This window comes from Silene latifolia, chromosome 8 (assembly GCF_048544455.1).
Source record: "Silene latifolia isolate original U9 population chromosome 8, ASM4854445v1, whole genome shotgun sequence".
NCBI lineage: Eukaryota > Viridiplantae > Streptophyta > Magnoliopsida > Caryophyllales > Caryophyllaceae > Silene > Silene latifolia.
This window is the reverse complement of record NC_133533.1, coordinates 26,610,210-26,637,102: the sequence shown is the minus strand read 5'-3', so window position 1 is coordinate 26,637,102 and position 26,893 is coordinate 26,610,210. Positions and strand designations below refer to the sequence as shown.

The window sequence follows — 26,893 nt, the reverse complement described above, 5'->3', positions numbered from 1 at the left end:
TAATTTACAAATATTTACTAATATAACATATTTTTTAGCTGCAAATTTTTTTCATAAAAAGTCAATGAATTTTAACAAATATTTACTAATACCATATTTTTTAGCCGGAACTTCTGATTATAAAAAGTCAATAAATTTTTATCAATAAGTTCTTTAAAAAAAAAATTTATCCTAAAAAGATCGGAGACAAATTTGTGCAGAATGTGAATCATTAAATGATATAAATATTTAAATACAAAAGATTATATACATTTATAACTTATCATGTTCACATATATAGTATAGACTAAAAATTCTAAGCACTATTATAGGAAATAATTTCAGGCGGGAAAAGTTGGAGTTTCGCCTATTCATTTAGTAAATAGGGAATTTCCTACATTCAATTTTGAAATGTATCATGAAATTATTGTCATTTTTCTAAATTTAGCAAGTTTTTATTTTATTCACTGTAACTCACTCATCCTTGCCATTGTATGAACTTTTCTTAAATTCGAGCCAAATAAAAATGGAATAAACCGATTAATGAGGATTGACTATTGAGAAAAAGAAACATAAATACATATACATGAGTAATAATATTTTACCATTGAAGATAGCGGCTGTAGTTTTCATATCACCAAAAAAATGTTCTACCACATATAAAGACAACCAACAAAAATACAATTTGTAAACACACATTCATCCCTTTGTCTAAAAATATAAACACACATTCATCAAAACTACAAACTCAACCAAGTTACAAAATGGTAGAACAAGAACACACCACCCATACACAAGAAGGCCATGTAATAATAGTCCCTAGCCCAGGGATGGGTCACCTAATCCCCTTAACAGAATTTGCCAAACTCCTACACTCCACCCACAACTTCTCCATCTCCCTACTCCTCCTTACCACCACCTCCGTCCCGACATCGGCGCAATCCGCCTATCTTTCCGGACTCCCTTCTGCCATCTCATACACCTTCCTCCCTCCCGTGGACCCCTCACTACTTCCCGATGACGTGGCACATGAGGTTACTATTAACCTGACTCATGTCCACTCGGCTAATCACCTCCGTGACTCCATTGCTAGACTCACGCGCGACACGCGCGTGGTGGCGCTTGTTACGGACTTGTTTGGGACGCTTTTGTTCGATGTTGCGAGGGAGTTTGGAGTGTTGCCTTATTTGTATTTTACGTCTACGGCTATGTGTTTGTCGTTGTTGTTTCATTTGCCTTTGTTGGATGAAACGGTGTCGTGTGAGTATAGGGATATGGTTGATCCGGTTGTTTTGCCTGGATGTGTGCCTCTCTACGGTAAGACACAGTCTTATACTGTTTATCGCACATGTCGTTTAATAATATCACTAGTACGGAAGTAGAGGTGATTGGGTTGAACATGGGCGGGGCTCACGTTAATTTTTTAGCCCATGAACAAGCGAATTAACCGGTTTGTGATAGATTAGCAGGCCATCCTTAGTAATTTTCTTAAATGCCTTATTTGTACCGGTTTATTTTGCGGACGGGATGGGTCGGGTTTAATGGACATAACGATCCATGAACAACTATACGGAGTATTATGTTTAGATATCATTTATTTGGCAATTAAATAAAAGAAAATAAAAGGGCGCCACAGGGTGACACTTAATTTGGGTGTCACCCTCTCACATGGGGTGAGTGAAACCCTTCAATTAAAAATGTATGTGAGAGGGTGGCACCCAATTTGGACGTCAATCGGTGACGCCCTATTACTATCCTTAAATATAAAGCACCAAACAAATTATTATGAGATGGTGTACTCCTTAATCAATTCTTTACGTATTTCATTTCTCCATCTATAGTGAATTCTTTACGTTAGTCACGTTTTAATATGCATTTGCTTTGTAACGTTTATTAAAATGCTCTAATAAGATGAAAATTATACGTAAGTCTTAGATTTTGGAGAGACTAATATTGTTTTGTAATTGTAATTGCTTGGTTCATTTCATTCATCTAATTCAATGTATTTATACAAGTTTACTTATAACATCCAAGGCACTTCAAAGGTTACCATAGGATTATAGGAATATAGGATGTCCATCTTAATGCTAACAAATAACTATTGCTATTCTTATTTCTATTAGTAACTTTGTAGTTTGTACACTTATTTCATACATTTACTTTGTAAAAAAATAAATGTAAAGAATTTATCGAGTCAAAATTGAGAAAATTATATAATTATATATTTTTTTCTGTTTTTTTTTTTTTTTTTTTTAACGAAACGCGTACTTAGTCGCATTATAATAGAGAGGAGAGAGAATTCGCGCCTGAGATCTATTGTCTACAATACCTTCGTTTTTAACCACTAAACTGAGATATCTTCAAAATATATATTCCCTCTGGCTTTTATTTTTCTTCCCATTTCTCTAATATATGTAAATAGTATTTTATTGAAATGGAAAGAAAACAGCAAGCCGGAGGTTTTTTGTTTGGATGGATGAATCTACATAGTATAAAAGCTGAGTTTTTTCTTGACTTCTGATTGGTTGTTGAGTTTTTATATGTGGCTGCCCCCATGTTTTCTTATTTTATTTAATTACTTTCTCTCCTCAACACACTTCCTATTCCTATTTTAATTACTTAAAACATAAGTTAAAAGGTCACGATTTACGTAAAATATTGCAATTTACATACATTTGACGGATGTAACATGTCAAATACCTTTAATATAATTCTAATAAATTCTAATAAAATACGGTTGTATATTATCTAATATTCGAATCTAATATTTATCAAATATTCAAATCTCCAAATATGGACTATTTATATTATCACGGTATTGAACACTTAATCACGCTCAATTACACGTTCATGTATCTAATGATAATGTCTGCTATTATGACCCGTGCATATTTTGCACGGGTATAAAACTAGTTATTATATAAAAACGAGTACTTTATGCGAATGAAGAAACCTCACAAGTTATTGGGTTGTCAAATCATGATGAATTATTAACTCCACTTACGACGAGGTAGGCACTAGACAAGGTTAGTTGTATGTTTCATCCAATAACTTTCTTGTATTGATTTATGGATATGTTTTTTGTTTGGATGAATTATTATATAAAGGCGTCTCAAGCTTAAGATGGATAGTACTCTTTTCACAATATGCAAATGACAAATCAAGTGATAATTAAATGGAGTACCCTACTTGCCCTCCCACTTGTGATATTGTGAGAGACTGAGAAGGACATTATCCGTCTTCAGCTTGTGACGGATAGTACCTGTCTTCAATGAGACAAGCTGATATACGATTATACGGATTTTTTAACGTATGTGTCCTTAGTGCACATGTTAATAAGAATTTTTCTTTATTTAATTTATTAACATGTGTCATAACTCATGGTGGTGCACGTTAGAAAAACCGTGTTCTACATCTATATTATACGAAGTATATACTGGGTGATTTTTATCATGTACTCCGTATTATGTAATACTTTTTGTATCTTAAATGTAAATACATTTGAATACTTTCAGGCAAGGATTTTGTGGACACGGCTAAGGATCGTAAGGATGAAGCATATAAGGTCATTATGGATCAAATAAAGAGGTACAAATTGGCCGAGGGTATTTTCGTCAATACCTTCATGGATCTTGAACCGGGTGCTTTACATGCTTTACAACATAATAACCCGGACCAACCCCCAGTTTACCCAATTGGGCCGATAATTCAGTCGGGTTTGGGTGATGGTCCGGATGGGTCAGATATTTTGAGATGGTTGGACCGGCAACAACCCGAATCGGTTTTATTTGTGTCATTTGGGAGTGGGGGTACTTTATCATATGAGCAACTTATTGAATTAGCTATTGGCTTGGAGAAAAGTGGTCAAAGGTTTTTGTGGGTGGTTAGAAGCCCAAGTAATAGTTCCTTTGGATCATTTTTTAGTGCGAAAAGTCAGGATGATCCATTTGGGTTTTTGCCCGACGGGTACGTGGACCGGATTGCGGATCGTGGGCTATTGGTCCCATCATGGGCCCCTCAAATCGAGGTTTTGGGTCATAGGTCGACGGGTGGATTTCTGTCACATTGTGGATGGAACTCAACATTAGAGAGTATAGTCAATGGAGTACCCTTAATTGCTTGGCCACTTTACGCGGAGCAAAGAATGAATGCAGTGATGCTAAATGAAGGGGTAAAGGTGGCGCTTAGGCCGAAAGGGGCCGAAGGTAATCTTGTGGAAGCGGAGGAGATTGCAAAGGTGGTCCGAGAGTTGATGGAAGGTGAAGAAGGGAAGAGGGTTCATCAACGAATGAAGGAGCTAAGTGAATATGCTAAGATGTCTAGAAGCGAGGATGGAGTATCCACAAAGTTGCTTAACCAAGTTGTTCACAAATGGCAATCTTAAACAAGCAATATCATCTACTTTTTTCTTCAATCTTTATCACGTCTTTCACATTCCTGTAAAATAAAACTTATTGAACATTTTCAATTGACATTTCTGTAAAAAAAAAAAATATTATGTATGGAAATATAATGCTTCCTCTATTCATCTCATTTCGATATTTTGTTTAATATATTTGAGTTATGTTTTAAACAAACGTATGGAATAAGATGAATGTGTTCACGTAACATATACATAACATAATAAACATCCGTGTCAATTAATTTTTTTAATATTTGATGCCATCTTTTTTGAAAGAAATGATCAATTCATTAATAAATAGTCATACGACATCTACAACATATGACAAATTTGAACGATACAATTCGACTAGAACCAAATAAAATAAAATCTTGTTCAAAGAAAGATCTATAAACTTGAATTGCTCCAAAGCACGTCCTCTATCATATAGCTGCAAACAGTTTTTCACAAGAGGATCATATGATCTTGAGCCTTGACGAGAGACGATTTCATCTGACCAAATTGAGTGCAACCAACAAATTGACAACATATGTAATACCATATAACGATCTAAGCTATTACGAAACTGATCTTCCGCATCTTCACCATATGAGAAACGACCAAAGCGCTCTTAAGCCTCTTATCTATATTTCCAATAGAACTAAAACCTAGAAAAACAAGGACTAAAAAAACTCCGAAAATAGAGACAGACAAACCGATCTCACCAAAAAGGAGACTTTTATTGATTAATTCACAAAGTTTCATACTAAAAATTGATAAATAAAGTTTTTTGGGGGCGTACCATCGATCAATAGTCAATAGAAACCCCAAATTTGATTGATGAAGGTTAGGGTTTTTTTTAGAGAGAAGAGGGGAAGAGCAAACCTTGATCGTTTTCTGGTTTCTTTTATTAATCTTTTCAATAATATTTGATGCCATCTTGATTAAACAAACATACGGAATAAGATTAATGTGTTCACGTAACTAAGAGTGCACTAATTACCAAGATGGAAAATATTAAGGAAAACATATTGAATGAAATATGCTATCAACATCAGATGATGTAATTTATGATGTAATCATAAGATTTATTCAACTCTAAATCCTGATGAAACATACATGTTAACACATAACTATAACTATATAAGGTTACTATAACCCTAGTAGAAGTTTGTAACTATGCTACAACTCAACCACCCTAGTAATTTCACACATTACTACAGAGTACATTAACACGATATCAAACCTTAAAAAATTTAGGATCGATATCTAGCCACTGGTCATGGGGGAACTCAAAATCACCGACTGTTGGAGAATTAGTAACCGAGTTCTGGCCGGATATCGGATCGTTGATATCGGACTCTGAAGTTTGTACTTTAAGGCCAGCATACGGCCCAATATCACTCGAAAAGTAGTTGGATCCCGAGGTTGTCGTAGATGCAAGATCAGTAGAGCAGCCCAATATGTCAAAAGGCCCAACTTCTAAAAAGGCCGATTTGAACGAAAAACACCGAAACATTTGGGCCTTATCGATTGATTCATCGGTCTCGATTTTCAGGTCACCTTCTGGGCTTAGACCCAAGTAGACTTCTTGAATAGTTGGGTCAAGTTGTTGTGGGCTTGTAGGTGCTTGTGGTTCACTTTTTGAATTATCGGCTAAACCGGGACTTGATTGGGCCGATTGTAGATTTGGCCCAGGATAGCAAGTGTGTTCACCAGCGTACATGACTTGGTAAATGGACTGGTCTTCATCGGACTGTTGTACTTGTTTTTTTGCTGGACAACCTTTTGAGTGGCGATGGGTACATCGGTAATATCCCCTGTTTCATTTCCGAGGTTTAAAAGTTAGTTATAAAAAATAGAATAGAGCACGGATTGAATATCAAATCCAACATATTGGTACGTAAAGTGATGTAACTTCAACTCGGGTTTGGCGGAAAGCGTTCTGTATAGTCTATTCGATATCTATACACAAATCTGGTCTATGTTGTGATACGATAAGTACTCCAAACGCAGTTGTCATTAAACTCAATTGTTAACATTATAGAGTCCATCATGAGAAGTGATATACAATAAATGAGTTCGGTTTTGTAGGACTCAAATTCAAACATGTGTGTCACATTTTCATACGAATCACTACATTTGAATCTTAAACAAATAAGATGAGATTTTGTGATCATTTTATGTTAAAATATAACCATAATGGTCTAGCTAGTGTTACAGCATATAGTAACTTATTTTTCAAAAGTGATCATATTTGACTATAGAATAATCTCAAAACTCCGTCTCATTATTTTAGACTAAAATGACCTGTCTAGGGAGACCAATCCTTTAAACATTACGTAATAAGTGAGGCGTGGCTTAACAAAGCATGATGTGAAATAGTGAAATACCACTATGCTTCTAGTAGAATGAAAACGAAACGTACTCAAGCATACAAAACCAAACTTTATTGCTTTAAATTATTATATCAACCTTATCATACTAGCATTGACCAATTTTGCTGATAATGATATGGTAATTATATCAAATTCTCATTATAGACGGACATTATCCGTTTATACGTATAGACGGATACCACTTCTCCTCACAAAATACCCGTTTGCCATAAAGTGGGAAGCACATGGGGTGCCCCACATTGTCCCCCCTACCCATTTTATTAGAGGTCTTTACCCGTCTGTTCGCCCCACCCGTCTATACCAAGACCTATTGATACTATATACTTGCTAAATTAATTTCCTAATTTCCTATCCTACTTTAACTTTGGTTCAAACAAATCGGTCTTTTTTCATTTATTTTTTTTAAAAAAAATTATTAAATTGAGTCATAAGAACTGTATATAGTTAAGAAGATGCGAATTTAAAATTGGTATTTAGTTCTGTTCTTTCTAACTTAATTTATACTCAAATCTATTCTCGCTTCGATTCGATTCAACTTCACATTCATTCAAATTCATCTCATCTCTTCACAAATTAACATTTACTTCAATTTCATTCAGTTTAACTCAACTCCACTATATTCAATTTAGTTTAGATCAGTTCTATTCAATATAACTCAGCTCTTATCAGGAATACTCCCTCTTATTCTCTAACAGCATCTTCCACATTTCCTAAAACGGTAAATTCACTAAGATCTTCCACTTTTCTTATTCTGCTCAGTTCAGTTCAGCTTCATTCAGTTCAGCTCATCTCTTCACAAATTAACATTTACTTCAATTTCATTCAGTTTAACTCAACTCCACTATATTCAATTTAGTTTAGATCAGTTCTATTCAATATAACTCAGCTCTTATCAGGAATACTCCCTCTTATTCTCTAACAGCATCTTCCACATTTCCTAAAACGGTAAATTCACTAAGATCTTCCACTTTTCTTATTCATCTATCTTTTGTGGTTACAATATCTTATGACCTCACATTCTCTCTTTTACTTTCATTTACATCTACATATCATACTCCCACTAAATTCTACCCAAAAATAATTTTAGAAGAACATAGAGAATGAGAGGAGGTAAAAAACAAGACCTTATTATCTTAATACTTCTGTCTTAAAGTAAGCCAAGAATTTGTTGATATCTCTTATCCTAGTAGGTGGAAAATGCTGAAGTAGGGACATCTAAATTTAGTATGCCCCAAACTTAAAGCCAAAATTCTTTTCCTCTAGCTTTTAGCAATAAGCCAATAATACCGAACTTTCAAAAACACACACGTGATGTATTATCTCATACTCATTTGTCACCAATTATTTCTAACCACGTAAATCTAATTACTTCGTCTACCCCTTTCTTTTTTCACGTTTGTCAACGCGTGTTTTACGCGCTAAATATCGTTAGCTATGTATTTGCAAAAATTGTAAAAGTTAGATATTTTTAATGTACTCGTAAAGACGAATCAAACAAGATCCCACATGAATATATTGTCACTTACGTATCGAGAGAAAATCGAAATTAAATACACAATCGTGAATAGTGCACAAAAATGAAATAGGTAGAGTGGAGTTGAATGGAGGAAGTACTAAGGAGTAAGACCATCTCCAACCATACTCAATACTCTTCCTCATCCTACTCTCTCTTATCACTTCTTACTCATCCACCTCATTATTCCTCAACTTTTCAATTTTGCACCTCCAACAATAATTTACACTTATTCCTTATCACTCCCTTTCATCATTTATCTCTCTTACTTTAACATACCCCACACATTTTTTACAATAAAATCTATTTTCGTAATTTGTTCGGGTTTTCAACTCGATAATTTATTGACTTCGGTTTTAAAAAAAAAATAAGACGGTTTTTTAAAGTTAAAAAAATGATATTAAATAAAAAAAACTCGAGAAAAAATTTATGAATTCTTAACCGTCCATTAAAGAAACGATATCTAGGAGAGTAAACAAAATCAAAGAAGAAAGAGGAGGAAAAGTCAAGAAGTGGGTGGATATATGTCAATATTACTATCTATTTGTAGAGAAAAAAAAAATTAGGTTTTATAATGTAATAATTTTTTCAAATAAAAATTTTACATTTTAATTACTAGGAAGTAAAAATAAAAATGGCCTTTTAACACTAATTACATGTGTACATATTCAATAAAGTAAGAGTTTGTGAAGAGGTATGGTGTACTACAAAGCAATAAAAAAATGAAAGATGGTCCACATAATAATTTCATGCGCAGCGTTGTTATCTTCGGTTTGTCGCTGAATGCTTCAATCCTCAACTTCTTGAGGATTAATAATTATTGTTGGAGCCCATATTTGCACCTCAATTCCTCTTCCTCAATTTTGTGAGGAATGCTATCCTCATGGTTGAGGATGGTCTAAAAACTTCAATTACTTTTGAGTCCTTTTACTATTCAGTTGATCTCTTCTAAAATGGTCATTTAGGCGTAAAACAATAACACCAATTTTTGAGATCATTTTATAGCAATTTTAGAAAATAACTTATCCTAAGTTGGAATACTAACTGAACTATTGTGATTATATTTGACCCTAAAATGGTCATCAAATTCCGTCTTTTTGAAAAAGACTTTAAATCTTTAAACTCTGTTCACTATTACATATAGAGTGCCAAATAGCAAATTTAGAAATTGAAAGAGGGCCAAATAGCAAATTTAGAAATTGAAAAGATAACATTTCTTATGTCTTTATTATTATTATTATTATTATTATTATTATTATTGTTTGGTATTTTAATTAAAATAAATAAATGATTGTGACGAAGTAAGAAAAGGCGATAAATTTCTTGTCACATCATAACTCATAAGTAAGCTTGTTCTACTTATCATATATAATCCTTCTGTTTTGATCATTTATTTACCTTTGATGTTGGCACAAAACCAAGGAAGGAGGATGCGGCTAATTATTAGATGATAAGTGGAGAAAAATTGAGAATTGAAAGGTAAACAATTGACTTGAAACACTCAAATGAAGTAGGTAAATAAATGATTGAGACGGAAAGAGTAGTTACTAGTTACTATGTGTACGGAACTATGGATGATTCATTAGACCATCCCCAAGCAGTGGTCACGCTAACTAGGTCACGACTCGATTTTACTCTTAATTTCACCTTATTAACTTTTACCTATTTTCACCCTCCCAAGCAGAAGGTCGCGACCTAGGTCATCAACCCAATCATTTTCCACTTCACAACATTCCCAATCATACCTACTATCATATTATATAATTTTTTTTATTATTTTTTTATTGTTCCACCAATCAAATTTGGACACATAGGAGGTCACATAAGTGGTCAATTTGTGACCAAAGTGACCAAGTTTGGTCACAAATTGACCTTTGGTCACAAATTAGAAACTTTGGTCACCAATTAAATACCTTAATTACCCCATTAACCATGACCAAGCAAGGTCATGACCAAGCAATTGACCTTGCTTGGGGATGGTCTTAGTGTTAGCTAAAAGTTAAAAGGTAAAACATAGTTAATTTACCATAATTACTAATTTAAGTAAATCTCGATTTCTCACCTTGGAAACTTGGCTCCTAAGATTTGTTTTTGCCCATATTTCCTCCAACTGAATCCATCAGCAAATGGGCCTTCTAACCCGGAAACTGATTTGCCCGGCCCAACTTTCACTGTCTTTGTCCACTTCCTCATCATTTTCCTACATATAAACAAAGAAAAAAGATTAGTAAACCAAAATTATAATTAACGATTTTACCAGCTAAGCTAACTTAACACGAAATGATCATTTACCTTCGCTTAGTTGCGCGAACATTAGGCCGAGAATTTTCGCTTCTTGGGCTATTAACATCCAAAGATTTTGATAATGATTCCAAATGAGCTTGATCATTGTTTGGACTTGAAGGGTTAATTTGCTTGGCTAATGTGATGGTTTTGTCAAAAGTAGACAACATCTTTTCTATTATAAATGAGTAATTAAGAACTTGATTATCATCACTTGATGAATAATTGGGTTTGTTTGTAATATGATTATGGAGTTGCTTAGCAAATTCTAAACCTTGAAGTAGCTCATTGATCATTTGAGCCCTTTGATCAAATCCATCAACATTTTCCATGATCTTACAAAGAGGGGTGGAGCGAGGAGGGGCTGGCAGGGGCGCTCGCTTACAAACCAAGACTAGCAAGTGAAGAACAAATAATGAAAAAGAAATAAAGTTTATTTATTGGTGATAATATGGGGAAGTGTAAATTATGTTATCTAAACTTGTGAAAAGGTAGCATTTTTTTTTTCTAAAATGTATAGAAAAATTATGTAATTGTATATTAAAGAATTGGGTATATAAGAAGGTAAAGCAAATTAATGAGTGAAAGTGAAATATTATAGGACTTTTCTTAGAGCATTCAAGGAAATGCAAAGGAAATTGCAAGAATGTTTTTTATTTCCCTTTGTTGTGGATATATTTGAAGAGAAGAATAGTTGAATTGTAGCCTATGTAGCCTAAGTTAGGAAGGGAGATGGAAAGTGGTTTGGTACATTATTTGTGCATTACATTGTAGGGACAATGAAAAAGAGTGTTTGTGAAAAAAAGGGAATGATGAAAATTATACTATTATTTTTAGAATTAAAATACAAAAGTAATTATATTATTGGAGTGGAGAAAACGAGTAAATTTGTCCCTATATATGGACCGATTCTTTGTCAATAGAATTTCACATCATTTTGTTTGAGATTGTTGTAATAGTACAAGAAAAAATATTCACAAACCTTGGGTGGAGCGTCAATAGTGAGATCTCGAATCAATTTATTGGTCTTATACTATTAGGTACGGAGTATCATAATACAAACTAGAAATGATTGTTGTGTTTTTAACCCGTACTAGTTTTAAACCCGTGCAAAATTGCACGGGTATGTATTTGGGCCAGAATGAATTTTTTTTAATGTATATTTGTTTTTGCATTTCTATTGTATCTATCTAAATGGTCTAAATCAACAATGTACATAATTATTGTTTAAATTACTCGAGGATTTGACATTGATTGTGGCGTATTGTCCGTAATCATCAAGTTTGTTTCTGATATCCGAACACCTATATTGGTAAACCATAACGACAAAGACAATTTATGTCAAACGTTATATTTTATTGTACATTTTCAAACTGTAAACAACATGGACTGCATGTAAACACATCTCGAACAAAATTAAAAGGCCAAACGATATCACATATGGGCTGAGAATGACCCAATTTGCACTCAACAACTCGAAAACCCAAATTTGGCCTCACCAGTTCTTTCATTCCCGTCCTGCCCAAGTAAAAAAAAACCTAATACTAACCTATTATATATTAATTTGGGTTCATACCTTGGTACAATTCCCGTCCAACCCAATTCCCGAACAAAAATAAAAACACAAACAATAGCAAACATGGACTGATAGAAATGCAAAGTTGGGCTAAACATTTCTAAATTTCCGTCCAGCCCAAATCACAATAACCCTAATAATTTACCCCACCTATATATACCCCTTTCCCCTCAATGAAACCCTAAAATCCCGTCTCCTCTTCATTACACACCTCCGCCTTTATCGCTTTATCTCCCTCTCTCTCTCTCTCTGCTTCTCTCTCTTACTAATATCCTAAAAATAAACACTTATGCGTCTCTTCATTAATTGATTACTTCTCTCATAAAAACTACACTCCCATCTCGCCAATCGTCCACCCTATATCCGATTAGCAACCCTTCATTATCCGATCTGTTCTTCATGCATGCACACGGTCATTAATTAACATGGTGAAGGTCGATTTTTTGTTATTCGAACCATTTATTCAAGATGTATTATTGGTAAGTTCATTTTCACTCTATTTTTTTTCGACTTTTTAACCTAAAATCGTTGTTTATATTGTTAGATCTATAAATTTTATGACATATTTGAGTAGATGCTAATTAAAAAATCGACTTATAATTAAAATGGTTGTTTATACTTTCAGATCTATCAATTTTTTAACATATTTTAGTTGATGGTAATTAAAAAAACGACATATAATTAAAATGGTTGTTTATGATGTTAGATCTATCAATTTTTTTTACATATTTGAGTTGATGCTAATAATAAAATCGACATATGATTTTTTTTAAGATCATTTTCACTTCTTGATTAAATACCATGATTTTTAATTACATCTATGACTTTATTTCATATACATGTTATTAACAACTTATAATCAATTTTTGTTAATATTTATCGCATTTTTTTTTCGTAATATAGTCGATCTGTGATGACGGATTTAGCATGTATTGAATCTGTTTTAATATAGTTTTTTTAATTTAGTTTTGTTTGTCTTCAATTTTTATCACTCTTATTGAAATTATTGCCCCAAATTTTTTGTTATTATTTCGATATTTTATAAACTGATCTGTTGATAGTGAGTTCCTTGATTGCGTATAGGATCTGTTAGTCTTCATAATTTATCTATATTATTGAAAATAATGGTTAAAAATCTGGAAATTTGAGTATAGGATCTGTTGTCATTCAAGATTGCTGCGTTTTTGTTGTTGTCACAAATTAAAACCCTAGATTCATTAATTAAAATTACATGTTGCCTACAACCTTGCCTAAAATTGGATTCAAATCAGCAAGGGTTTTAACCTGACCCAAATCTAAACGGGTTTTAAGCCGACCCAATCCAACACGGGTTTTAACCCGGTCAAAACCAACACGGGTTTTAACCCGACCCAATCAAACCCGGGTTTTAACCCGACCCAATCAAACCCGGGTTTTAACCCGACCCAATCAAACCCGGGTTTTAACCCGACCCAATCAACCCCGGGTTTTAACCCGACCCAATCCAACCCGGGTTATAACCCGACCCAATCCAACCCGGGTCATAACCCGACCCAATCCAAACCGGGTCATAACCCGACCCAATCCAAACCGGGTCATAACCCGACCCAATCCAATCCGGGTCATAACCCGACCCAATCCAACCCGGGTCATAACCCGACCCAATCCAACCCGGGACATAACCCGACCCATGCCAACACAGACTGACCCATTTGGACTGGCCCATTTACATGTACTGACCCATTTACATGTACTGACCCATATACATGGACTTGACCCATTTACATGTACTGACCCATATACATGGACTTGACCCATATACATGGACTTGACCCAAATACATGGACTTGACCCAAATACATGGACTTGACCCAATTACATGGACTTGACCCAATTACATGGACTGACCTAATTGCCTGGACTGACCCAATTGCCTGGACTGACCCAATTGCCTGGACTGACCCAACCTGGACTGACCCAACCTGGACTGACCCAACCCGGACTCACCCAACCCGGACTCACCCAACCCGGACTCACCCAACCCAGACTGACCCAACCCAACCCAACCCAACCCAACCCAACCCAGACTGACCCAACCCAACCCAACCCAGACTGACCCAACCCAACCCAACCCAGACTGACCTAACCCAACCCATGTGTTGGTCCTACCACAAATCAACCAATACAACTGTTGTCATTCACACTCACGTTTCAAAGTGTTACATTAGTAAACTTATTTTGAATTCAAACTCATTTGATTTAACAGTTGTGAGTTGTGTTGTATAGTATACAAATCATTGTAATTGTTCTACAATTGTTTGCAGAACATTCATTGCAGATCAATTATCAACATGTGAAAAGTTAAGTACATTTACTGATTCCCTTTTCTAATATACCTTTCAATTTCAATCTCTTTTCTAATATACCTTTCAATTTCATATTTCCCCTTTTGGGAACATAATTTACTAACACTTTTATATTGCTCCTTGAAGAAACATTTAGAAGGGAACTCCTTGAAGAAACATTTTGAAGGGAAGGTTTCAAAAAAATAATAAACTTTTAAGTTTTACTTTGATTTCTTATTACCAACACCTTTTTTTGCTTTCAATTTTGTCAAATTTTTATGAACTTAATCTGATGAAAATATGTTACTAAAATGCAGGTTCATTGGTAGCAAGATAGAAGTTAAGTAACCAATAACATTCGAAGCATGCATATTGTTCGTCAAAGTTCGAAAAAGTTAAGTATGCAATAACACAATGTAACTGATTTTAATTCATAGAAATAAATTAAGAAACTTACTGTTTTCGTTGTTCATTCCTTGCTCTCGTCTCCTTTTTTTTTGGCTTGTACTTGAATTGCCCTTTTCCATGTTTAACCCACCTCTGTTTTGATGCTTCTGTAGATGATGCAAAAAATGTGCACAGTTTCTAGTTGGTTTTCTTTTTAATTCATCAAAGATAGAAGTTAAGTAACCAATAACATTCGAAGCATGAGTATTGCAAAAATAAATTACGTTAATGTTTCTTTTGTGATGCTCGAAATTGGAATGCTCTGGATGTGTGCCATAATCTCAAGTTTTTTACTGAATTTGTTATATTGAGTTTCTGTGAAAATCTCAATGTTTGCAATCCTATAAATACTAAAATACCACCCCTTGTAAACCCTAAATCCCACACTACTTCCATTACCCATGAACCCCACTTCTTTGAAACTGCTGTAACTGCTGCCATTCCATATTTAACTGCATATGCTCTAATTTCAGAATATGCTGATTATTTTAATTTTATGCAGTTTGGGATTTCATGGTTGGACGGTCCAAGTGTATATATTATGATGATAACAACGTTGCCTAAAATTCGTACTTGTTGAAGTAGAAATTACTCGGTAGTTTATCATTGCCATCTTCTGAATTCGGAGTGCGAGGCTGATACTTAAATTGCCAGAATTTTTGCTCCAAGTACATAATCCTCGGTGATGAACGGCTTTCTATACAGATCTGAGAGGATTAATTTTCCAAAAAACATATTTTAAAGTGTTTCGACATTTCGTATCGTTTTTAAATTTTTTTTATTAAAATCTAAAAAAAATCCGTGCATAAGTTTTATTTCACGGGTATACTAATTTAATTTTAATTAATCTTAATTCACAACCCGTGCAGTATTGTGAATTAAGTCCTAAAAAACTCGTGCAGTATTGTAAATTATTTTAAAAAATTTTATTACTAAAAATTTAATATAATTTTTACATCACTCATAATTTAAATGAACATTTATTTGTTTAATTTTGAGAGTAAAAAAAAAGTTAAAAACAGCTTTTACTGATTAACTCGGTGTGCGTGACATCAGATGCCGAGTTTTATATTCCAAGTTTATTTCTCGTCATTATTTATATTTTAAAAAAAATACTCGTACACTGTATTTTTAAAAAATCATGTTTTCAATTAATTTACTGCACAAGGCAAAATCGTTAATAACAAAAATACTTGTTATTCATTTTGTAATTCATCTCGATGTATTTTCAGGCAAAATCGTTAATAACAAAAATACTTGATTCATTTTGTAATTCATCTCGATGTATTTTCGTTTCGTATATAAGTGATATTTTTTCCTGAAATTTTGTATTTTTGTTCTTTAATTTTAGTATAGTAATTATGTAATTCAATTACGGTAACTCGCTTTTGTAATTAATTATGCGTAATTATTATTCAATTTCTATAAAATTTTATCATAATGTTAATTTCAAGATGTATTCCGTAAGACGACTTTATAGATTTTGTAGTGAGACGTATTTTAGCACATGCTTTGAAAGACGCATATCTCAGTAATTAAATACGTTGCGAGCACATGGGTCCCACCATAATGTCAATTTTCGAAAAAAAAAAAAAAAGAAAATGCAATAATGACGTGGCGCGTTCTCTGCTCAGTATTGTCTTCTGCTTTTATATAGAGTAGATTAGTAATGATAAAAGTTGATGATCGAGAAGACGTAGAAAATGATTGGAATGGAAAAACCATCTTCATTACTTATTTAATTGGATTGTATAAAATTTAAGGTATAAATTGGAGTGACTTTAATAAAACTATCAACCATTATCATTTGGTATGTCCTTACTCCTTAGAGGAAATCATAATTATTACTTTATCTGTTTCGGTCATTTATTTATCGTTGGCTTTGGCAAAAAGACCAAGAAAAGGGGAAGATAGTGATCATTTCTGGGGTTTGTTATTGAGTGTCAAGTTATTAACAATATATTATGTTGATGATCAAATTACCATTAAATAGCAATATATAAAGATAAACAAATGATTAAATTTTATAAATGAAATAGGTAGACAAATGATCGAAATAGGAGTAATATGTAATGACAAAGATGTAATCATTCGAGTTGTGTTTGTAAAGATGAGGGGGTAGAAATGGAAGGGCATTTAAGGTGCAAGGAAATGTGGACAAAAGTTTGGCCGGAGATAAGGATTTAGAAGAGAAAAGAAAAACGACGAGGAGATCAATACGCTAATCCAAAGAAATAGAAAATGAAGATACTTGGATTTATTAAGTGGTATTAGAGTCGATGGTTTAATTCGAAGCCTTAGAATAAGAGGTGTGGTTGTGACTTGTGAGTTGTGACTTATGACTTATGACGCTCGAGATGTTGGGAAGTAGTATTATGGTGCTAGATAATACGAGTATTGTTGGATTGTTTCTTGAGTTAACCAAATCCGTAATAGAGTAACATCGTGATGCATAGTATTACCAATTCGATCACCGCATATGTAAAAGAGAAAAGTGTATTTTTTTTCTCATGTGTATAATAAGACATTCTCCTGTGTCCGTGTAACTAAAATTGATAGGTTAGCTTGTAAGACCATGTTGTTTTGAAAACGAAGATACTTGGATTTATCAAGTGCTATTGGAGTCGACTGTTCTGCTCGAAGTCGTAGAATATGAGGTGTTGTTATAATGCTCGAGATGATGTGAAGCAGTGTTATGGTGTTAGTACTGTTTTTTTTTCTTTTTTTTTTTGGCAGCTGTAAAAGAAGGTGTACCTAACTAGCCATAGCCTTACACGCAAGGCTATGTGCCACATTATTAAACGATCTAGGAATATAACTAATAGCTAAACAATGAAAAAAAGAAAGGTAAGAAATAATGTCTTCAAGGACCGCCTTAAGAGGATGATGTGGTCGCTCGATGCTAGCCAATTGACTAACCAGAGAAAAGCAATCCGTAGATATCTCCAAGTGTCAAATTCCCTGTTCCCGAGCCCACAAAAGGACCATTCGCACTCCCAATCCTTCCGCTTAAGAAGGTGACTCAACTCTAATCCTTCTATCAGTGTAGAAACGTCGTTCTCCAGTTCCTGATAAAGTGACCCATCCAACACCAGCATTATCCATCCCTTTCCAACCTGCATCTACCATAACCCTAACATAACCACAATGTCTAATTTCACCCAAAAGACAAACAGGGTTACTTTCGCGAATCCAGAGATAACGCTCAGTCTGCAAAATAGTTGTTGATCCCAGTGCCAAATTTGATTTCTTCTGAGCCACCGCAATTGCCCGATCAGCCGTACCAACAATTTGCTTTCATAGATTATAAACATAGCCGAATGAAAGTCCATCCCTTGGAAAAGGACTCGATTCCGAATACTCCATAGACACCAAATCATGGCAAAAAAGCGGACACCGTTCTTCCGCTCCCTCCAAATTACCCAAGTAAGAAACTCAGTCAATAATCCATTTCTCAACACTCAAATGTGAGCCCATGTCAGTACGAATACCAATCTCAGAGCAAGCCCACAACCTTCGTGACACAGGACAATCCCGAAATAAGTGTTCCATTGTTTCCATAACCATAACATCATTTTTATACAACTTGCATCTTGGATCCACCTCAATTATTCTATGTGCAAAGTTATATCCAACCGAAAGGGTATTAGAAATGATCCGCCATAACAGAATTTTCCATGCTTGTGGTCCAGAAGTCGCCACAACGTCACGCTACAAAAGTTACGTGTAACCGCGGAAGCCCTTACCTTATCCTTATTCGATCCTTTTCGCTCCATGAAGTCCGCAAAAAGAACTTCATAACCACTCTTCACACTATACTCCCCATCATTAGTATGTAGCCAATACACTTCATCACTTGTCTGTGTCCTACAAATGGGTTTGGCTAAAATACTCATAGCACTATCATCCTCAAAAAGTTGTTGAACCAACCCTTCATTCCAAACCACATCCTCGCCATAATTCACCTGTCTTGTGAGTTCTTGAATCGTTAAATTCCTAAGATTCACATACCCCACATCTAAAAGATTCTGCTTAGACTTAGGACACTCACCTCCAACCCATTTGTTCGTCCAGACATTCAGTTTCGAATCCAGTCCCAGTTTCCATCCCACATGTTCTCTCACAAAAGTCAGCCCATATAAGACACTTCTGGCACCCCATGATAAATTATTTCCATAATTAAGAGCCAAATTTTCCGAAAGCAGTCCCTCACCAAGAAGCTTTTTGCGAAAGACTCTCGTGAAGAACGAGCTATGTCCATAAAGGATCCTCCACCCATGTTTTGTCAACATTGCCTGATTTAAACATTCAATATCTCAAATCCCAAGACCTCCTTCACGTTTAGGTAAGCTAAGGAAGTTTTTACTAAACCAAAGAATAAGCCTCCCCAATCTCCTACCCGCCCACCAAAAATGTGATAATAAGGAATTTACCTTACTAGTCACACTTATCGGTATTTTAAATACCGATAGAAAGTAAATAAAAAGATTTGATAGGACGGAGGAAATTAGAGTAAGCCTTCCCGCAGGTGATAAGAAAATCCCATTCCAAGAGGAGATCCGTTTCATCACAATATCCACCAGGCCCTTAAATAACTCTCTCTTTGATCCTTGAACTTCCGTAGGTAAACCAAGATATTTTCCAAGGCCCTTATTGCCTTTGATCTCCAGGTTTTTCAACCCACGGCGCGCCTTTGCAAGCGTAGTACTCAGACTAAACAGAATTCCCGATTTATCTTCATTCATAATCTGTTCCGATATCTTGCAATATTTATCCAAAATGACCCTTAATGATTTGGTCGAATTATGGTTGTCATGTAGAAAAAACACCGCATCATCTGCAAAGAACAGGTGAGAAAGCGGATCTTCACCCCGACACAACTGATTCCTTTCAAGGTTCCATTATTCTGTGCACGGATCAAATTCGAAGAAAGAGCCTCCATGCAAAGTACGAAGAGATAAGGTGACAAAGGGTCACCCTGTCTGAGACCACATTTTGATTTAAATAATTTTAGAGGCGCTCCATTGAAAAGGACCTGATATGAGATGGTGTTAACACAATTCATGATCAACGACCCAACCTTAATAAGAACAACCCTTAAGAAGTCCCATCGAACACGATCATAAGCCTTACTCATATCAGCCTTGAATGCATAACGACCATGCTTTCCTTTCTTATGGGAATTGATTTTATGAAGTGCCTCATGTGCCAATAAAATGTTATCCGAAATCTGCTGTCCCGGAATGAATGCATTTTGGAACTCCCCTACCAAGTAGCCCATCACTCTAGCCAGTCGATTCGTAATACACTTAGAGACAATACGCATAAAAACATTAGACAAGCTTATAGGCCGATAATCCCCAACTCTTTCCGGATTGTCACACTTCGGTATTAAACATATGAAGGTCCTATTTTGTTCTTGACGGACCCTTTCCGAGTTGAGCACTGATAGCACTACCTCCGTTATATCCTTTTTAATAAATGACCAGCACTTTTGATAAAAGACAGCTGGGATCCCATCAGGACCAGATGACTTCAACGATCCCATTTGAAACACTGCAGTTCGAACCTCTTTAGCCGTAAAGGGCCAGTTAAGAGTGTCACTATCATCACTCGTAACCGTCTTTGGGAAACCACTCAAAAACTCTTCAGTTAGATGCACCCAGGTATCATCATCGACCCTTGAAATGGGATTATACAAAGAAAAGAAGGTTTCATAGAACAACTTCCCTACTTGGCTCGAATCATACACCCAATTTCCGTCACAATCCTTGACCCCTAAAATAAAATTTCTACCAGCTCTCCCCTTTACCCAATTGAAGAAATACTTAGTACACGTATCCCCATCAATCATCCATTTCAACTTCGCCCTTTGTCGCCAGAAAACAGCTGCCGCTTTTGAAAATTCCCGTACTTCATCATTCGTATTAGTATAAAGCTTCTCATTTCCTTCCTTTATAGCAACCTCCATCCCCCGTTCCAAAGCAACATCAAAATCATCCCATTTTTGTTTCTGCTCAAGTCGTTTTTCTAATGCCCATCTTTTAACCCATTGTCGTACTCTAGAGAGCTTTCTTGCAATCCGAAAAGCCGGCGATCCTCACACCTGATAAGTCCAAGCTTCCTTAATAAGACTAACACATTCCTCATAAGAAAAGACCCAGGCATCAATCTTATACGGTTTCTGAGTTGTATTTTTGGTAAGATGCAAATCAAGTTCAATAGGAGCATGATCAGAAATTTGAATAAGGTAATGCTTAATTCCGTATCCTAAAAACAAAGATAACCAATCTTTCGATCCTAAAGCTCGATCAATTCTTTCATACACCCGTTTTTTTACTTTTCGATTGTTACACCAAGTAAAACGTGGACCTTTGAATGGTATATCCACCAATTGATTATTAATCCTCCAAATGTTGAAGTCACAAGCCCCACTTATTCTTGTATTCATACTCAACTTGTCACTTCCAAATTCAACTTGGTTAAAATCCCCCATAATTAAGAACGGATAATCGAAATTTGTAATGCATGCTTCTAACTCATCCAGCACCGACTCGCGTTGTTATAACATGGAGCACCATAAAAGAGGACGAGGTACCACAATCGACCATTACATTTTTCAACTAGCAAAACGATGAAATTATTCCAACTCAAAACATGGCTTATTTTTGCCTCATGTCTCCAACCTACCCAAAGCCTCCCTGAGCTGCCATTGGCATTTATGCCAATATTATTTGAAAAACCAAAAGGCCTAAACAAAGGATTAATACTAGATGCATTACATTTAGTCTCAATAAGAAAAACAAAATCATAGTACTTATTACTAAGTAACGCTCTTATTTTCGTAATTATAGGGGCGAGCGTGTTATTAAGACCCCTACAATTCCAAGTGAGTCCAGTCATGGAGAAGAAGGAGGTTGAGATGGTCCAACCTCCGCAAAACCTTCATTGTTGCTAGCAATAGATGAATTAATTGAAACTTCAATCTCCATATCAGTCACATCCAAGCGAAATCCCTCACTCCCCACTGTCTCATCACACAGCATCCGGCCTTCAAGACACCTTTTCTTGGCCAGCTAACTAAGATATTCCTTAGTATTCCCAATATTCATAACAACATCCTCTGGCACAAGCCAGTCATCAGTCTGAGTACATCATTTTGTTTTCCTGGCAGCCACAATAGCTTCCTTATTTTCCTCAGTAAAGCTTGGTTTGTAGTAATAATCCGCCAGTCCCATGAGCCCATCAGAGGTACTTGTAGCTGTGGACAATGGGCCACAGGGGCGCTTGAGAAACAAGCGTTTGCATTTGTGGAGTCGCCACCAATTTATTGTGGAAAATTGGAAACCGTTCGAATACCTCGTGTCATGTCAAGACACAAAGTAGTGACATGAACACCAAGAACTCGTTACTCTTAGCATTCTATGTCTAGAATGACTCTCGTGGATGCCAATGAACACGGATGTTCACAGAGATCTGGAGTAAGGGGTGAGGGTACGTATTAGGAAGCTCTTTTGATCAAACACCTAATCCCGCCCGCCTCGATAGCGGCCTCTACTAATGATTAGGGAAAATCGTCTATACTCGATATATTGTCGATTATATGCATGCAATGCAACATCCATAGAATTAATCCTAGCATGTGAAGATTAATACTAAGTCGGTGAAACATGTAGTTTTAGCATACAATTGAGTCGAAGTAGGGATTTAGATTCAATTACATGTGGAAGCATACAAATAATGCGATAAAAGAAATACAATAACAAATACAATAATTACAACGAATCAATGATTTATGTCGAAAATACCTTTTAAAACGGATAATTTGGGAAAAAAGAATAAATAAATTAACGACCAGGAATTAAGCGATAATACGAATAATAGTAGATTAATACGTAAACTAATTAAACTAGGTCAAGGCAGAAAGGGAGTTCGAGGCAAAATCAACTGGAACAGTAGCAGCGAGTGCGCCCTCTAGAAGAGGCGCAACGATTCTTTGCGTCTTTCCAAGGCGAGTTCTGGCTGTGGCGGAATCGCAAATCGTTAATATTCGTGGGTGAATTTAATGATTGATTACGATATATGACTCGGATGAAAGTGATTTAATACATTAATTACATGTGAATGAATCCTAAAAGTGATAAAACATGGATGAGACGAAAGCAAACTAATTAATTACATGAAGGAAAGATTGATTAGTGACACGAGTGAACTAATTAGGATAAATGTAACACCCCGTAAATTTGAAGACCTTTATTATATTTTAAAAGTAATATTTTAATCCATTTTAATTTAATATTAATTTATTTGAAATAATAATAATTTGATAAAATATAATTTTATTTTAGTTTGAAGTAATGTAATCACTTTTGATAGTTTAGAAATGTTTAAAAGTAATTTAAATTATATTTAAACCTTTTACTTTGATAAAATAGATTTCTGATAAAAGTCGTAATATTGGGATTTTTCCATTTCTTATGGTCGTTGGGTAAACGAGTTTGGATATTGGGCATATGAGTACTTAATATTTTAGTAAAATCGTGTTTAAGAACTTTAATATTCTCGGAAATCGCGTTCGACGAATATTTCTAATTACCGTCGAAGCAAACCCAAAACGTAAACAATTGACCAACCTCCCCATGCCATTTGGACCGGCCATCTCCCTCCATTTGTCTCCTCTTTCAATTTTCATTTCCTCCATTCTCAATTTATCTCCTCCTTCTCTCAAACAACAAAAACCTACCAAAAATCCTCCTTACAAACCCTAAATCCTTCATAATTCCTCCATTTCTCCACCAAATTTCATAAAAATTATATGCTTGGAATCCTCTTTTCATTCCTCATCTCCTAGTAAGCTTTATTTTCATTTCCCCTAATTTTTGTTTTAAGGCTCATCTTTTAGGGTTTCGAATTTAAGCTTAATAATTGTGTTTTTGTTGTTCTTATAGGTGAAGAATTTGAAGATGAGTTAGGTGACTCATATGTGGTTGAAGATGAAGAGTAATTTTGGGTTTTAGAAGCTTTCTCAAGTTATTACTTGTCTCTTTGCTAGCTTAAGGTAACTATTCCGAGTTACTCGACGATTTAATGTCACATAGATGTTGTGTTTGTTGTTTGTTATGTGTTTAGGTGATTGATAATGTGTTAATTTCATTTTTCACATGACTTGTGTTGTTAAAGTTTACTAATTTGTGGTTATTTCATATACTTGAGTATTGAAACGAAATGGGTATTGTTGATTGTTGCTTGAGACGGTATTAAATTGAGCTTGAAACGGATTTTGGTAGGGAAAAAGGGAAAAGGGGCGGAAAAACCGCCCAAAATAGCCCATAAAGGGGCGCGGCAGACCCGGCAGGCCCGGTGGGTCCGGCCCAGATTTTGACCCGTCACTTTGGGTCGGGTCTTGGGTGTATTGTTGGATGTTTTGGGCCTATGGTTCATGTTTTGAAGTATGTTGGTATTTTGGCATGTAGAGAATTATTTAAGCTAATATTTCCGTTGAATTGGTTATTTTATAAGTTGACATATTTTCTCTATGTCAATGGTTTTCACATGATAGAAATTAAAAATGGCAAGAGTATGACATTGTGATAAATTCCGTGATGTGGGCCAAAATGGGCCAAGACTCTGAGCTGGGCCAATTTGACCAAATGAGTTTGGTCAAGCTAGGTTTAAACCGGTCAGCCTCGATTTGACCGATGACCCGTCGCGGGACTACGGTCGAGGATTTGTCTTTGAGTATGATTGTCTTTTCATATGTTGGTTGTTAGATGAATTGGTTGCCTTATACTTGAGTCTTCTTGCCTTGTTGCCATTTTAGCTTGTCCTCATGAATTATGAGATTAACGGTTCGCTGAGTTTTGGATTACTAATGAGATTGTGGATATTGTTGGATTGTCAGCTGAATTTACGTTTTTGTAGTCTTTCACAAGGAAGGATGTTATCCTAGAGTCCTTGATTTGAGTATAAGTATTTATGTTGCCAGTTTGGACTCTTTGCCCTTCTTATGGTTAAGTGGGTGTCCTACTTGTCTTGTGTGGTGTTGGTATCTTAGACCATCGTCATAGATAGGCTCTTATAGTCTTTGACGAGTGTATGTTCACCGCTTAATAGCCTTTGTGTCTTAGCTTGGTGGGTTTATATCCAAGTTAGGGTATGACTTCTTGACGTACTCTTAGAAGTATGTAGTCAGCTTAAGTACTAGCCAACCCTTTGGTGGACTCCTTAGGGGTACTCATGTGTTGTTATCATGGGTCTTGGATGCGGTAGTTTTCCGCATGTCGCTAGGTCTGCGCAGGTTTAGGACTAGGGCGTTTACCTTACCTCGTGGTATAGACTCGAGTTACAGAGTGACTATTGACTGTACTAGGAACTTATGCCTGTCTCTAGATATATTGTCTTTTCTTGTTTGATGATTCTATGAATCATAGAAGGTGAGATGCAAGCCGGCTATGGTTGATAGAGTTTAGATTCCTGGATGTTATGTGATTCACATGATAGTGTAGTATGAGTCGGTCTAGTATTCACATGCTAGGACTATGTGTTGTTATATTGTTGTTCACATGATAAGCACGATTGTCTAGCATCTATATGCTAAGGCTATGTGTTATTTATATTCATATTCTTATGTTTACATGTTATATTAATTATGACATTTCGTGGCTTGGAGAACTCGGAGTTACTCCCCACTGACTGTGGCTTTCGTATTTGTATAAAATGCGATCGACAAGTATGGTGATGCTTATATGGGGTTCATGGACGAGCTAGCGAGCAAAGTAACCTTGGGACTTACTTAGATTTGGTTTTATTTGTAGAGACTCTTATACGAGTTTTTATGTCACATACATTTTAGGGACATATGTCCCCCTCTTTACATTTGGTTGTATAACTTTGCTATTCGCGACTTTAGCGATGGTTATGTTATGAAACTTCTATTTAGACCTTGTATGTTTTGACACCTTTTAATTTGGATATCTTTATAACAGGTTCAGGTTTTAAAAATTACAGGTTTTTACCCAAATGAACTTATTACAAACATATCCATGTAGTTTTATTCTAGAATTACGTGTTTACTTTTCCGCAATGAATGAGGGTGTCACAGTTGGTATCAGAGCATATTTGCTCCCGACGCACGTTTGTGCACCCCCAATATAAATAACTTGACCTTAAAATAATAAACTTGAGAGATGGGTAGGATGGGTAGACTTAGGACCTTATGTTGTAGTCTCTTTGTGATTGCTATTCGTTAGGTGCTAACCAATGTTCTCTTTTACAAGATGGCTCCTCCAAGATCCGTAGATAATGCAATCTTGCAAGCTCTTACTCGATTCTTGAGAATCAAGAAAAACCAACAAGCTCCTCCTCCCCTCCTCGGTTTCCGGAAGGTGATAGACCCGGTTCTTACACTTGGGTGGCAAGTCAATTGACTCGAAACAAGACTCGAACTTATGGTGGTGAAGTAGACCCGGTGGCACTTACCGACTGGTTTCGGGAAGTGGAGAAGAGCTTTGTCTTGTATGATGTTCGTGAAGAGGACAAGGTGAAATTGGCTTCTCACTTCCTTGTGAAAGAAGCTGATAGATGGTGGACCATGACTAGTCCTACTTCCACTCTTGAGCCTGGTTTTGGTTGGGATCGCTTTAAGGATCTAGTTGAGACTAGGTACTATCCAAAAGAGCTGAAACAACAAAGGCTTAAAGAGTTTATGAATTTGAAGCAAGGAAGTCTTTCTGTCCAAGCCTTTACCGACAAGTTCAATGAACTTGCTCACTATGCTTCTAGACTTGTCAAAAATGAAGAAGAAAAGGCTTTCTTTTACCTTGACAAGCTTACTCCAAAGCTTAAGAGCTTGATCCGTAGGGATTCTACTTCCTTTGTCTCAATCTATGATGATGCATTATGGGCCGAGAGCTCTATTCGGGCTATTGATGAAGAGACTCGTGCTTCTCGTACTTCCCTTGGCAAGAGGCCACTCTACTCCACTTCTAGGCC

The 26,893-nt window shown here is 35.6% G+C and overlaps 2 protein-coding genes across 2 annotated transcripts; one reads left to right on the top strand and one right to left on the bottom strand.

The window, feature by feature from the left end:
• Positions 1–638: 638 nt before the first annotated feature.
• Positions 639–4,516, top strand: LOC141596619 (hydroquinone glucosyltransferase-like). The gene is made up of 2 exons (XM_074416824.1): positions 639–1,296; positions 3,495–4,516. Exons 1-2 carry the CDS (start codon positions 744–746, stop codon positions 4,361–4,363), a joined length of 1,422 nt encoding a protein of 473 aa, XP_074272925.1. The 5' UTR covers positions 639–743; the 3' UTR covers positions 4,364–4,516.
• Positions 4,517–5,419: 903 nt separating this feature from the next.
• On the bottom strand, positions 5,420–11,283 carry LOC141596618 (putative WRKY transcription factor 41). Its single transcript, XM_074416823.1, has 3 exons — positions 10,565–11,283; positions 10,335–10,472; positions 5,420–6,180 (listed from the first exon to the last, which is right to left on the bottom strand). The coding sequence occupies exons 1-3, from the start codon at positions 10,885–10,887 to the stop codon at positions 5,601–5,603; spliced, it is 1,041 nt and encodes a 346-aa protein (XP_074272924.1). The 5' UTR covers positions 10,888–11,283; the 3' UTR covers positions 5,420–5,600.
• Between the last annotated feature and the right edge of the window lie 15,610 nt (positions 11,284–26,893).